At 34.9% G+C, this 15,698-nt stretch overlaps 1 protein-coding gene across 7 annotated transcripts in view; it reads left to right on the plus strand.

Moving 5' to 3' along the window:
- Dcaf6 (DDB1 and CUL4 associated factor 6) overlaps positions 1-15,698 on the plus strand; it is a 118,796-nt gene that overhangs the window by 80,614 nt on the left and 22,484 nt on the right. For all 7 annotated transcript variants that reach the window (XM_013021811.1, XM_013021814.1, XM_013021818.1 and 4 more), the window contains 3 exons: positions 4,723-4,838; positions 6,730-6,816; positions 7,050-7,377. In XM_013021811.1, the coding sequence (XP_012877265.1) occupies positions 4,723-4,838; positions 6,730-6,816; positions 7,050-7,377 (531 nt within the window). The remainder of the gene's footprint in view (positions 1-4,722; positions 4,839-6,729; positions 6,817-7,049; positions 7,378-15,698) is intronic.

Consider the following 15,698-nt stretch of genomic DNA (forward strand, 5'->3'; position numbering starts at 1 on the left):
GGGTTGTTATTTAAATAAACCTTGTCTCATTCTATGGTAATCACAGTTATGTTTAGTAAAAATCATCAACTCATTGCATGTAAAAAAGAGTCTTGGACAAAAAAAAAATTAGTTTGTGTAAGCTCACTTTTCCCCACTGTCTGCTGGCCTTTGAGATACTACATTTATTTAAATTTATTAATAGTGAAATATTAATGAATTAGTATATTGACCACATTGTATTACATAATTATTGACATGACTATATAATAGATTAATATATAGTAATCACATAAATTGTTTTATAGCCCATTGCAATTACCTGTAATTAACATACCAGTATGCTTTATGGTATATTAATATATTATTACATGTGAACTGTTATACAAATAATATGTTATAGGGGCTGGGAAGGTGGCTCAGTGGTAGAGTGCTTGCCTTGCCTGCATGAGGCCCTGGGTTCGATTCCTCAGCACTACATAACTAGAAAAAAAGCCGGAAGTAGCGCTGTGGCTCAAGTGGTAGAGCGCTAGCTTTGAGCTGAAGAGCTGAGGGATTGTGCCCAGGCCCAGAGTTCAGGCCCCACAACTGACAAAAAAAGTTATATATTATTTATTAATATGTAATTATGCTATTGTATGATTATTCAGTTCACTGGTTCTCATTTGTGCTTATGTTTAAATGGCATATATTAAAATCTTTGATAAGGGGCTGGGAAGGTGGCTCAGTGGTAGAGCACTTGCCTTGCATGCTCGAGGCCCTGGGTTCGATTCCTCAGCACCACATAAGCAAAAAGAAAAAAGCCGGAAGTGGCGCTGTGGCTCAAGTGGTAGAGCGCTAGCCTTGAGCTGAAGAGCTGAGGGACAGCGCCCAGGCCCAGAGTTCAGGTCCCACGACCGGACCCAAAAAAAAAAAAAAAAAAGAAAAAAATCTTTGATAAGTACAATTTCAAATATTATTGAATGCCTTCTATATTTCAGGGACTAGTCTAAATATTGGAAATGTATCAGTTCAAAAGATAAAGAATTTTTCTGCCCTGCTGGAGCTTATGTTCTTGGTAGTGGCAGACCATAAACATAATAAACATACTGTATAGCATATTAAAAGGTACTAAGTAAAAAAAAAAAAGGTACTAAGTACTATTGAAAAGCAGGTAGGGATGATTAATGTAAGGAATGGGGCAGGCCTCAGTGAAAAGTTGACATTTTTGCAAAAATATATGTAGAAAAGAATTCCAGGCAGAGGTGAGGCCAGTACAAAGACTGAAACAGAAGCAGCCCTAGGGATCTTTAGAGAAGACGAGGGTAAGGTACTGGTGGTACTGGTGGCTGTAATCTTAGCTACTCAGGAGGCTGAGATCTGAGGACTGGGATTTGAAGTCAGCCCAGGAAAGACAATCCATGAGACATACCTACAATAAAAGCTAGAAGTGGAGCTGTTTCTCAACTGATAGAGTGCTAGCCTTGAATAGAGAAGAAAAAGAAAGAAAGGGGCAGGGGGACAAGAGGGAAGGAAGGAAGGAAGGAAAGGAAGGAAGGGAGGAAGGAAGGAAGGGAGGGAGGGAGGGAGGGAAAGGAAAGAAGGAAGGGAAAGGAAGGAAGGAAGGAGGGAAGGCTGGCTGGCTCAGGGACAGTGCCCAGGACTGGCACACACATACAAAAAAAGACCATGCTAGCTGAAGCAGATAAGATCAGCTGGAAAAGTGAGGATATTTAAAAGAATAAAAAATACTTAGGTTCTTGTGTTAAAAGGTATGTGAGGGCTGGGAAGGTGGCTCAGTGGTAGAGCGCTCGCCTTGCATGCTCAAGTCCCTGGGTTCCATTCCTCAGCACCACATAAGCAAAAAGAAAAAAGCCGGAAGTGGCACTGTGGCTCAAGTGGTAGAGTGCTAGTTTTGAGCTGAAGAGCTGAGGGACAGCGCCCAGGCCCAGAGTTCAGGCCCCACCACTGGGCCCAAAAAAATAATAAAAAATAAAAGGTATGTGACAAGTAAAGTGAGACATAGTAGTAGTGGTTTGGGCCAGGATGAGAAAAGTAAAGGAAGTAAAATTTATTGGATTCTAGATATTTATTTGAAGGTGTGGCCAATAGGATTTCTTTTTGACCTTTAAAGTTGGACCTTAACATTTAACATGTTCATTAATGATGAAAGATGACACAGATTGTCATATTTCTCATTTACTTCTTATCTTTCCCATGTTACTATACAAAACAAACTGGCTTCTTATGAAGAACATTTTAAAGAGAACTTTATTGGTCTAATTCTTCTTTTGAATGCTAGTTTCCTTGTCTAAAGTCTGACCATAAATAATGTTCTTTCATTTATTTTTTTCCTGTTTCTTTGGCAGAAATGTAATTGCCATTTTCTTTATTATGAAAACATCCACTAGTTAATGTTAAAAAGCAAACAAAATACAGCATTCAAAAATGGTAGTAAGTTTTTGTTACAATTTTATGTCTTGCTTTTATTTTAGTTTCTTTAATGAGAGATGAGGCAATAGAATGTATTATAATCTTATACTATGAATATGAATATGGCAGATTATGGAGCCTCTCTAAATCTACTATCATCCTTGATCAGGCTTATTTAATAGAACCTGTTCCAAAGTATTATTTTGTAGATTTAATGCAATCATGCAGAAAAAGTTTTTTTTAGCATATTGGCTGGTGCATGATAAGCCCTAAATCAGTGTTAGCTTTAATGATCATCCTTTCCAAATTGCCTTTTACGTGCTCTGCACCCATTTTCCACAATGGTGTTTATTTCCAGAATTAAATAAAAATATTATTATTATGACAAGTATTTTTCCAAGTTTGATGTTTTTCCCTTTACTTGTGGTAATGACTTTGCTTCATGGTTTCTGTGTGGTCTCATGCTTAGAATCCTTTTGGAATCAGGGAAAGTTTTGTTTTTGCTTTTTTACTTTCTTGTGTTTATTGTAGTTTTATTTAAAATATCATCTCGTTAATAACCCTGGAATTTATCCATAAAGTATGATGTAGGACTATAGCATTCGTTTTTTTACATGGATGTTCTTTGTTCCATTCATTGATGATTGTTTCATTTCTCTGTGATTTAAAGTGCGACATTAACTGTACTAATTGTACTTACTTGGGTAGTGTGTCTTTTTTCATTAATGTCTGTTTATCCCTTTACCAGTTCCATTATTGTAACTTTTCTACAGTAAAACTTTTTTACAATAAAACGTTTTGTTCATGCCTGTATCATATTTTCCTCAATGGGAAATTTTTCCATGTAACATTGGCTTTTCTTTATGAAAATGGTTATGTTTCCTTATGAATGAAAAGCAATACATATTCATTGCAAAAAATTAAGCATAAAAAATTTCCCTTAAATAATTGTATTGAGATGACATGTAACACTGGTACATAACCCATGTGATTTTTTTCTCTGCATGTATATCCATGTAAATATATATATATTCTATTGAAAATAATACCATATTTTATGTGTATGCTTTAAAAAAGATCAAATTGACTTTTCCAGTTTGCTTTAAAAGGCATTTTTAAAATCTTTGCGAAAACTTTATTTGCATCAGTTTTATGACTATTGTTTCATGACATTATTGTTTGCCTATAATTAATGGTTTATAAGTTATTGTATCTCCTGAATTTCTTCTTCTTCATAGTTATTTCAAAGTCAGGGAATTACTTCATTTCTCTGAATTTAATTTTATCCTAGATTGATACATATTTTCTTCTTTCTCAGTATTTTCCTTAAACATTTACCATGATTTGTTATAGAATATTCACTGAAAATTATCTAAATTAGCTTAGTATTCTGCTATAGTAAAAAATGTTAATGGAACTATCTGACCATCATCAGCAGTTGCTCATTAAAACTAAAACAAAAGATGTCATCCTTTCTACAAAACCATAATAATATACTATAGGTGTACAAGTCTTAACTAGAATTTCTCTCCTTTGGCTCCTTTGGCTATTCAAAGAAATGCGGTCAGATTTCCTTTCAAGTATTAATTTCATGTAGCATGGAACAACAGTCTAAACATATGTGATCCAAGTCTGTGAAAATATTTGGGGTTTGTCCAGTTATGGTGATCCATCTTTAGCCAAGAAAGGAGGCAGTTAATAGAATTCACCTAGAAATCAATAGAGATAGAGACCGGATGTATATCTCAGTCAAAAGTGCACATTTAGCATGCATGAGGCAAGCCCTGAGTCTAATAGGGTGCGCACACACACATATACGAACATGTAGAATTGCCATGATGTTGAAATACTTAGTAGGTCACAGAAACATCAAAACAATGGACAAGTAGTCCTTTCATATTTTCAAATCTTTTAAAATGTTAGAATCTCCTGATTATTAAAATGCTATTTGAAAGTACTATGTAAATTTTAAAAAACTTGCCAGCACCTGTGGCTCATGCCTGTAATCCTTGGTACACAGGGGGCTCTGATTTGAGGCTCTCCATTTGAAGCCATCCCATGCAGGAAAGTCCATGAAACTCTTATCTCCAATTAACCACAAGAAAAGCGTGAAATGGAGCAGTGGCCCAAATGGTAGAATGTTGACCTGAGCAAAAAAAAAAAAAAGAGAGAACAGCTCAAGGACCAGGACCAGCACCAGCACCATAATAATAATAAAACTTCTATTTTATTCAGAATTTTCTACTGCTTTAGTTGTAAAATATAAAATTACCCTAAAAGTTCGTATTCATTAAGTTTTTGGTGGAACCACTTATCTTGTTCTGATATTAGGAGCAGTACAGCCTCATCTTCTAGAGGAAGTGGGAGCCATTGCAAATCTGATGATCAAGAAGAATCTTTGATGCCACAGCATTCAGTACAACCACCAGAAGGAGATCATGAAACAAGTAAGGTGTTAAATTGTTTTTCTCCTTATAAAAACACCTATTTTTTTATTCCCCCAATTCTGTTCTTTTATTTCTTAGTTTGGGGTTGGGTTTTTTTTTTTGTGCTGGTCCTGGGGCTCGAACTCAGGGCCTAGGCACTGCCCCTGAACTTCTTTAAAAGCTTAGGGATAGAGCTCTACCATTTGAGCCACAGCTCCACTCCACTTCTGGCTTGCTCTGTGTGGGGTGGGGGGGGGGGGGGTGGCTTGCTCTGTGTGTGTGTGTGTGTGTGTGTGTGTGTGGCTTATTGGAGATAAGAGTCTAAGGTTGGCTTCAAATTGTGATAGTCAGATATCAGCCTTCTTAGTAGCTAGGATTTACAGATATGAGCCCCTGGAGCCCAGCTGTTTCTTAATTTAAATAAGTCACTTTTAGCCCATTAGTCTAGTTACTACATTGATAAATAGCACATGCAAAAGGTAGAGACCTTAAGAAATTAAGATAGGGAGATATAATAAAGCACAATCCTATCTGTACACACAAGTACCAAAATAGGTAATCATCATATTTTTAAGTGTGTGAGATGCAAATATTAATTTTAGCTTTCCTTGCCATTTTCATATGCAGCAGTGAAATCCATAGTATCTGTCTTGATTCTATAGAATACAGGAAGGAAACAAAATGAATAAAATCTAAACACATTATGAATGATTCTGTATATATAGTACCACTTAGGGATCCCTTTATTAAATATTTTTACCTGATCAATAGTCAGTTAACTAGTGTCTAGAACAGTGACACAGAGTAAATATTTAATAAATGCTTGAGAAATGAACAGATAAAAGTCCATCTCTTATTAAACAGATATATCGGAATAACAGAATTTAGAATTAAATTTGTTGTTCAGTAATTAATAAGCACATGTCCAATTAAGAAACAAAAATAAAAAATTTTAAAATATTGATCCTCCATTCATCTTTCAGTTTAATATTTTTAGTGGCCAAAAAGAATTTATGGTAGGGTAAGATTTATTATATGTTCATATGTTCAGAATAGTTTAAATTGCTGGATGCCAGTGGCTCACGCCTGTAATTCTAACTCAAAAGGCTGAGATCTGAGGATCATGGTTCAAAGTCAGTCCAGGCAGGAAAGTCTGTGAGACTCTTATCTCCAATAAACTACCAGAAAACCAGAAGTGCTCTGCTCAAGTGGTAGAGCGCTTACCTGAAGCTGAAGAGCTGAGGGACAGTGCCCAGGCCCAGAGTTCAGGCCCCATGACCGACAAAAACAAAACATGTAAAACATAATAGTTCAAATTGTAATTCTGTGCATGATAAGACCACAGAAAAATATTCTGTTTTAAGCTGGATTATGGGGGGGGAAATGCAATATTAAGTCATGTTTTAGGGATAATCTAAAGTAGAAATTCTGCCCATAGAGTATATAAAGCTGAAGGCCTTTCCAGTGGCAGGAGACAATTTATTGCTGTTTGTGTAATTTTGTATGTTGATACATAGTTGTATTGTGCCTGGGTGAGATTTCACTGGAACATCAATGTTTTTTGTTTTTTTGTTTTTTGTTTTTTTGGGTCCAGTTGTGAGGCCTGAACTCTGGGCCTGGGTGCTGTCCCTCAGCTCTTCAGCTCAAGGCTAGTGCTCTACCACTTGAGCCACAGAGCCACTTCCGGCTTTTTTCTTTTTGCTTATGTGGTGCTGAGGAATCAAACCCACGGCCTCAGGCATGCAAGGCAAGTGCTCTACCACTGAGCCATCTTCCCAGCCCCTATCAATGGGTTTTAAAACCCAGAAAGAGTTTTTTTTTCCCTAAAAAAAAAACATCAATAGGCAAATTGTTAAGTTTGTATTTATTGTTCTAAAATGGTAGTTTTAATGATAATTTGTTCTGTTTTCAGGAGCTCCTGAAGACTCATCAGAGGATGTAATAAAATGTCAGGAAGGAACATCTGCAGAAAACCTAGTTGAGAGCCATGCAGATATAGGTAAGTTGTCTTGATCTCTTTGGAAAATTGTTTCATATGGGTAAATAAACATACCGAGTCCATGTATGCATGTCCAGGATTAGAGGCCACTTCCAAACAGATGTATTAGAATTTTTCTCTCCTTATAAGGGAATTAGAATTAATATTAGAAAATGTCTGTCAGCTCCTAAGTTAGATTAAGTAATTAATATTGTACATCTGACCACCTGTTACATACTATTTTTTTTTGACAGCACAATTAGGTAACTTAGCAGTTGAGCCATTGAATTCCAACTCAGGAGAAAAGAATGACCTCAGTCTTGATAGCCCAAGTGTGGTTCCAGAAGAATCTACTTTTTCTGAGAAGAGCAAAGAACCAGAAACTTCAGATCAGACTATTAGTGAAAGTGCTACCACTCAAACTAACACCAACCCAGAACCCCTGTCCCAAACAGAAGCCATTGAGCCTTTAGCTCACGAAGAAACATCACCCAGGGACTCTGCTCTGCAGGACACAGATGACAGTGATGATGACCCTGTCCTGATCCCAGGTGCAAGGTATCGAACAGCACCTGGTGATAGGTTGGTAAACTTTTAAATAATGTAGATTTAAAAATATGTATTTCATAAGGTTCTCTTTGAAGTCACATTGTTTGTATCATTTACTTCTTTTAAAATTATATCAGTCATAAACCCACAGAATTTTTTTAACAGTTTAACTTCACAATATCATATTCTTAGAGCAAACTGTGATAACAGGGAAATAAGTCTTTGTTCAATATTTCTGGCACTGAAGCTTGCTCTAAATGAACAGATTGAGAGGAATGTTGAATGATTTAGGAGATTAAAATGTTGAATATACTGTTATTTTAAAATATTAAGTTGATATTTCTGATATCAAATTTATGTTGACATTTCTATTGACTGTAAGAATTAATTTGTCATTTACTACACCAATTTTATATAATAGTCAAGAGCATAATAGCTTAGGTGTGAATCTAGGTCTAACCACTTACTAGTAATATTTTTTCATATACCATACTTAATGACTCCCAAATGCTCAATTTTCTTACCTTTGAAGTGGGGATGTGGTTGTCTAAAATTATTAAGAATTAAAAAATCAATCATAGAAGGGAAAAACTGGGAGAAAGCAAGAGATGACAATGTCCAAAAAGAGATGTACTCGTTATCTGACTTTGGTAACTGTAATTCCTTTGTACAATACCTTTATAATAACAATAAAAATTTATTCAATCACTATATTAAACAACAAATATATGTATGTGTGGCTACCTAGATTTAGAAAACAATTAATAGCAAGATGCCAGTGGCCCAGGCCTGTAAGTCCTAACTAATAAGGAGGCTGAGATTAGAGGATCAAAATTCAAAACTTGAGCAAAAAAGCTCGGGATAGCACCTAGGTCCTACAAGCCCCAGGACCAACCAGCATCAAAAACAAACAAACAAATAATATCAGCTCATCCAGGAACAGTGGTTCTTGCTTGTAATCTCAACTGCTAGTGAGGTTAGAGGATTTAAGGTTGAGGCCAAGCTAGGCAGTTTAGAGATCTTGCCCTCCATGCCACCCCCCCAAATAATATATCTTTCATATTATCTTTTTTATACAATTTAGTAGTAAATTTATTGAGTAGTCCAGAATAATAAAATTCTTAGAATTGTAGAAATAAAATAATTTGTTGAAGACACTGTCTTTCATGCTATTTAAAGCAGAAAAGTCATATGCCAGCTTATAAATTAGCAATATGGTTTTGGAGCACTTATGTATCTGAAGAGGCTAAGGGTTCTGAAACTATATTGTAAAAATTAGAACATTTAGTTCTTAGGGTATAAGATAAATTCCACACAACAATGAAGTGCCCAGCTAAATGTGTGCATGTGTTTGGAGTGCTTTCTTGCTACCATTTATTTGGCCACTCCAGGCTCAAGCTAAATCTAGTGTGCTGTCTGTTGCACCAAACCAGGGTCTTGAAGCCCTTTTAAAAAAAATTTAGTTTAGATAGGTAGAGAAATGGACCCCAAAGTTAAGTATGGTCACAGTATATGTTTACTAAATATGTACTTTATGTGAGGAACTCATAGCAGTTCTCATAATTGTTGACTAAAATTTAATTTCAATTTTTCTAAATTTTATTTTGAAAATTTTTTAAAGCTTTGTATAGCTAACTAATTTGGACATACACTTAATTTAAAATATCCAAAGAGTTCCTTGAATTGTACAGTGATAATATTTTTTTAAATATTTGCATTCTTACAATTTAGTTAGGCAAACATGACCCAGATTTTTTTTTCACTTTTGGCCTGAGATCAAGCATGAAAAGGAAATGGCTTAGAAATTAAAGGCCTTAACAACTAACATAGATATTTTTAAGTGGAATGCTCTTCTAATTAACTTTAGCAAGTCTATGTAAATATAACTGGACTCTATAGCAGAAGTCACTAAATTTTTTTCGTTAAGAGACAGATAATAAATATTTTAGACTTTGCTGGACAATAGGTAAGTAGAGGTAGGTAGGTAACAGGTTCCGATGTAACCATTTAAAAGTGTAAAATCTATAGTTTAAAGGACATTTCAAAAAGTTGACCTAAATTTAGCCTAAAAGTAAGTTTGCTGATCCTTGCTCTGTTGTGAGAAAAATCAAGCTATAGTCTATTAGAAAGTGATCTATTTGGCAGAAATCCCAACTTTAAATGGATATGAATCAGCATATATTTGAGTGCCCTTTCATTTTGTCTAGGAGAACATAAATCATTAAATGGAAAATAAATTGAAAAAGATAAACAAGAAGATATATTCTCTCTAATCATGGTGTTAAAACATCAGTAAAATTAGCATGTGTATTTTGTACTAATTTTATGTACTAGAGCACAAACAAAAATGTGCTCTGGGAATGATGAAGTTTGGCTAGATTTTAATTTAAAAGGTCAGCTTCATATAAACTCCTTCTCAGTTCCAACCCATCATGATTCAATAAATGATATAATGGCCTGGCTGCTAGTTCTTCTTTTCATAAGTCCAAGAAAAAAGCAGAATTGCTCTGGAAAAGACACTTAAATGAAGGTTTGTGAAGAAATGCTTAATATTCAATGGTTCTAACCTCAGTTATCTTAATGCTTGTTTTCCCTAAAGATTACAGATATTAATCTCATGAGCTTTTTAATCACTTCTTTTAAAGTTGTGTAATTTTGCATACAAATTTGGATTCATGCACCCATTCTGGACTCTGAGAGATGGCCATTATTTTTAAATCCCAAATTCTTTAGTGCTGTAAGTCTGCCAGCATTTCTTCAGTCATTGTTACAACCACTTGTTTTATATTTTTAATGATTCCAGTTTACTCTTTATCAGAGGCATACAGAAAAAAATAAAGAAGAAGAGCTGGGATCTTAGGGAGTTAAAAGCCCTATACTCTTTGCTTGCTTGTTATATAGTATTGTGGTTAAGACAGATAAATCAGCTCAGAATTGTAGTTATTATTTCTCAAAGAGCAGCTCAGCCTTGAGGAACAGAATGTAAATGTTCCAATGGATGGTATTCAGAATAAATCAATGTGTTTCTCCACATTCTAAAAGATAAATTTCTATTCTACAGTATTAGGTTCTAATTTATTGAAAAGAGAGATTAAGAACTGTGTCTTCCTTCTAATCTTCCTTCTGTAAGTGGTTCTATTTCCTTAATTTTTTTATACTTTTAGCTTAGTCAAGTGACATTCCTCATTTAATGCCCTAAGCCACAAAAGGAAACAAATTTTTTTTAGGTTGAGGTGATTTTTGATAGCAGTGATAACCTTAATGCTTTAATATTTGGTTCTTTGAAATTTTTGTGAGTGACTTTAGTTATTGTGTTCCCTTCACTAGATTTAATATCAGAGGAACAACAATAGGTGATAGAATAATGAGGTAATTCAGTATGTTCCTTCACTGTTTTTTTTTTTTAATGGGTTTGCCAGGTCCTCTTTCCACAGCTAACCACCTCTCCTATTAACAGTTAATACTTCCTTTGAACTTACTGAACTGTTTAAACGTTAAGCATTGTAAAGCAGGTTGCTCTTCACAAACTATTTAGTTGCATGCACTGCATGAGAGTAGAATGAAGAGATATTTCCTGTGTGCAGATATAATTGATGTTCACTTCAATGTGTCATGGGACAAAGCACCTGTGGTCTGAAATTGTATCCTGTAAATATTGGTTACTTGTTTTGAATAATTTGTTGAAGAATGCAACTTATGCTTTATTAAAAAATTTGATTGGCATAATTCTTTTTAGCATTTTTGCTATACAGATACTTTTTCCTAAAAATGAACTTGGGTCTTAATTCTGTGCATCATTTGAAGATTCTTGTTTTTCAGAGATGGCTGTTTCCTCACAAGAGTATCTACATAAAAATGATACATAACAATCAAATACATCTCAAATTTGATATCTGATAGTGGGATGCATTTTTATGCAGAACTTTTAAGTGAACCTCAATCACAGTAGTCATCTATTCATAACCTGTTTACTGACGAAAATCAACCTAATTCTTAGTAGCATTATCAGTTATTTACTAAAAAATTTTAAAACAAAGTGATAAAATGTAGAACAATCAGGAATGTAAAACTGAGAGAGTTGCCCACAGGGAAAGCAGTAATAGTAAAATAAGCTCCCTAATAGTCAAGATCTCTAGTAATTCTTGGTTAAAGCCAACATGAAAAGTTGGAAACTGGCAGGATTTTTTTTAACTTTGTGCTGTTATTTACACAGTTTTTAATAAGTATATTTGAAGTCACTTTTGGAAATTAGTCTATTACTAGTTACCACCTTTTAATGATAGTAAAATTGAATTTATTTAAAAGCTGTTTGTTTTCTTTATTTTATTTTAATTAATTTATGTATTTGCTGGTCATGAGTTTTGAAATCAGGACCTGGGTGCTGTCTCTTGAGCTTTTTCTGTTTAAGACTAGTGCTTTACCCCTTTGAGCCACGTGCCACTTCTGGTTTTCTGGTGGTTAAAGGAGTTTCTTGCTCAGGCTGGCTTCAAGTCACAATCCTCAGATCTCAGCCTCCTGAGGCTAATATTACAGGCATGAGCCACTGGGACCTTGCCAGGATTTTTGTTTTCTATTTATGCTTGTTATCCTAACTACTCAAAGCTGGTTTATGTTTTGACAGTGAAGATTACAACTAAAAAGTATTATATTGTTTTAAATAGTGTTTTAGGATGACCGAAACTTTAAGATGATTTTGAACTGATAAACAGTGGTAAAACAGAAAATACAACAGTTACCTCCCATTCAGTGAATGATGACTCATCCTCTACTTAATCTTTTTTTTTTTTTTGTCGTTTGTGGGGCTTAAACTCTAGTCAGAGCATTGTCCCTCAGCTCTTCAGCTCAAAGTTAGTGCTCTACCACTTGAGCCACAGCACCACTTCCGGCTTTTTCTGTTTATGTGGTGCTGAAGAATTGAACCCTGGGCCTCATGCATGCGAGGCAAGCACTCTACCACTAAGCCATCTTCCCAGCCCCTATTTAATCATTTTTTATGTAGAGATTATCTTAGGTACTTTCCTGACCATACACCAGGTCTTGCTTCCTCTTTAGCAACAGAGAATATTTAAGAAATGTAAATTTATGTTAGATAAAATTAGAAAAATTAAATTATATAGATTATTTGCACTGCTCATATAACCAGGGACTTGTTAGGGACTGTCTTATATTTTGTGAATGTGACTGCTAAGATTCTAAATGATGAGTACTGTATTTATTTATTGGAATAATAAAATTTTAGTTATCCTAGTTCTTAATTCTAATGCCATCTCTTCACTATTTAGTCTTGAAAAATACTCTCCCTCGTTCTTCCAGTCTTTTCCTGGACACATCTGCTTTCAGTTCTCCTCCATTGCTCTTCCTACAGAAAAACCAAAGCTTCTTGGCTTGATACATAGAGCACTCAATCATCTGACTGTTGGCAAGAATAGCTTATGTGTCTGCATCAGCTGTACTAGAAATGTCACTAAATACATTTAGAGTTTTCTAAATATAAAGCTTTCTTAGGCTTCCCTATCATTGTGTACTCTGTGCCCTGGAACTAAAATGACTGCCAGCACCATCAACTTTGCCCAGCATAAGCTCTGAATTGTTCCAGGTGTCCCAGGACCTCTCACGTATTTCATGACTTGCTATAGAACACAGTCACTTGGAAACATGCCTATGGTTTATTGCCACATAGAAAAAAAGACAAGATGGAATGGAAGAATCTAGGCACAACCGTCCAACATTCTTTCAAGAAGAGCCTTGTAAAATGTCTTTTTCAGTAAAATACAGTGACACTTATATAATAGTTGTAGACAGTGAAACCTGCCTACAGAACAAAGTCCAGTGTTTTTGGGGAGCTAGCAATAGAGGCACCCTGTGCCTGTGCACTCAACTAGAACTCCCTAAACCCAGAACCTAAAAGAACATATATGTTCACCATAAATCACATTTTGTTTATAAGTGATCTAGGCAAACTGTAAATGATCCAAGTAAGCAAAGATCAGTGTCCCAGGCAGGGACACAGTTCAGGGAACATTCCAAAATTCAGATTTCCATATCCCAGCCCAAGACTAGTTTATGAGCAGACTTTGCTAAAGATAGCAGACCCATTATCCTATATCTTTGTTTGCTAATACTTTGTAAGACCAAAAGGAGAAAAAGGAAAACAACCAGTCTACTTCATTTATTTCAAATATTTGTAAAGATATGATTGAAATAACAGAGGTTTATATGTGTCTATTTTAAATGTTGCTTTAAAAAAGCATACCCTTCTAAACTCTTACTCATAACTTGATTGGTACATTAAACATTTTTAATTTTAAGCATTCATAATTTAAATCCTGTCTGAAAAATCACAAATTCTAAATTAGAAGATTAAAATGAATAAAAAATACTAAGTAAAATCTAGGAAAAACACATGCACAGTATAATGAAAAGACCTTACAGAATTTGAACATAGAAAAACACTGATATTCAGAATTTTAATACGCATTTGCAATAAGGCATATGCAAAGAGGATTTAATTTATTCTTTGGAGTATCTTTCTCTTATTCCTGGGGAATACATCTTTGACACATAATACTAGCAACTTTGATTTGGATACCAAAGTTATAAAACTGCTATGAAGCAAGATATAGAAATACAACAATTTTTACATAAACTCTTCTGTAGAATGATGTTATGAGAAGGTCAATATAGCTTATTTACATAAGGGAGTTAATTCTTCAATCTTTGAATTGAAAACATCAATTTTCATAAAAGACAAAAGCCTATTTTGTAGTTGTATGACAAACACCTTTGTAATCCCACAATTTGGGAATTTCTTTCCTTTCATTTATCCTGTGTTAGGTTGATTAAAAACCTAGACTAGGAGACTTGGACTTCCTTTTACAGTTTCATTCCTGCATAAGAGCCTTTGTTTGTAGAATATAGAATGTTATGAAAGACATTTTTATTTTTTTATTTCAATTTTTATTGTGATTAAGTAGTTACATAATATCCCAAATTTCACAGTGTTGAGGGATAGTGATGCTTAGTTAAAGTCACAAACACATTCTAAGATTCATGGGGCAAATTGTCTATCATGGTCTATCTCATTTATGAGTTCTATGAGCTTTGCAATACAGTTATTTCTTCCACATTGGATGATATGTACATTTCTTTTGCATAGCGTCAGCTGTTCCCTCTTTCCCACTTGTTCCCTCTATCCCATCGCTGCCATTCAGTTGCTTAGTTCATTTTGATCAATGTTCAGTACAGCTGCTGGGTCCTGCTATTGTATGCTTCTCCCTGATTCCCTCTAGTTCTGTGTCGTCCTCCTGGTTTCCCTCTGGTGTGCACATATATGCCATCTATGTGATCAGTCAGCATCATGGGGTTATTTAGTAGTAATTCCACCAGATGAGTGGAATCCTTTGTTTCTTAAGTCTTGTTAATTTTGTCGTATCACCTAACATTTTGGATTTAACATCCACTTATCAGAGAGACCATGTGCTGTTTGTCTCTTTGCTCTTGGCTTACCTCACTCAACAACATACACTATGACCAGGTAGGCTTCATCCCAGAGATGCAGGGATGGTTTAACTTACATAAATCAATAAATGTAATCCAACACATCAACAGAGCCAAGGTCAAGAATTCTATAAGACCTTTAAAAAAGAACTAATACCCATACTCCTCAAGCTCTTCAGAGAAACAAAGAAGGAGGGAGCTATCCCAAATTCATTCTACGATGCCAATATCACACTCAACCCCAAACCAGGCAAAGACCCAACAGAAAAAGAGAACTACAGATCAATCTCCTTGATGAACACAGATGCAAAGATCCTTAACAAAATTCTAGCTAACAGAATCCAGAAACACATAAAAAAAATCATACACTACGACCAGGTAGGCTTCATCCCAGAGCTGCAGGGATCGTTTAATATACATAAATCAATAAATGTAATCTAACACATCAACAGATCCAAGGCCAAGAATCACATGATTATCTTCAAGGATGCAGAAAAAGCTTTTGATAAAATACAACATTCATTCATGTTAAAAGCTTTGGAGAAAAAAGGAGTAGAAGGAACATTCCTTAAAACAATAAAAGCCATATGTGACAGACCAATAGCCAATATAATTTTCCTATTCTCTATCTCATTAATTTCTGTTCTTCATTTGATTATCTGGCTCCATCTAGTCACTTTAGGTTCCATTTTTTCATGTTTTTCTAGCTGTTTTAATTGTAACATGAGATTATTTACTTGGTCTGTCTCTATATTTTTGATGTGGGCACTGAGGGCGATAAATTTGCCCCTCAGGACTGCTTTTGCTGTGTCCCACAAGTTTCTTTGTGATGTGTCTTCATTTTCATTGAATTGTAG

This window comes from Dipodomys ordii, unplaced genomic scaffold (assembly GCF_000151885.1).
Source record: "Dipodomys ordii isolate 6190 unplaced genomic scaffold, Dord_2.0 Scaffold57, whole genome shotgun sequence".
Taxonomy (NCBI): Eukaryota; Metazoa; Chordata; class Mammalia; order Rodentia; family Heteromyidae; genus Dipodomys; species Dipodomys ordii.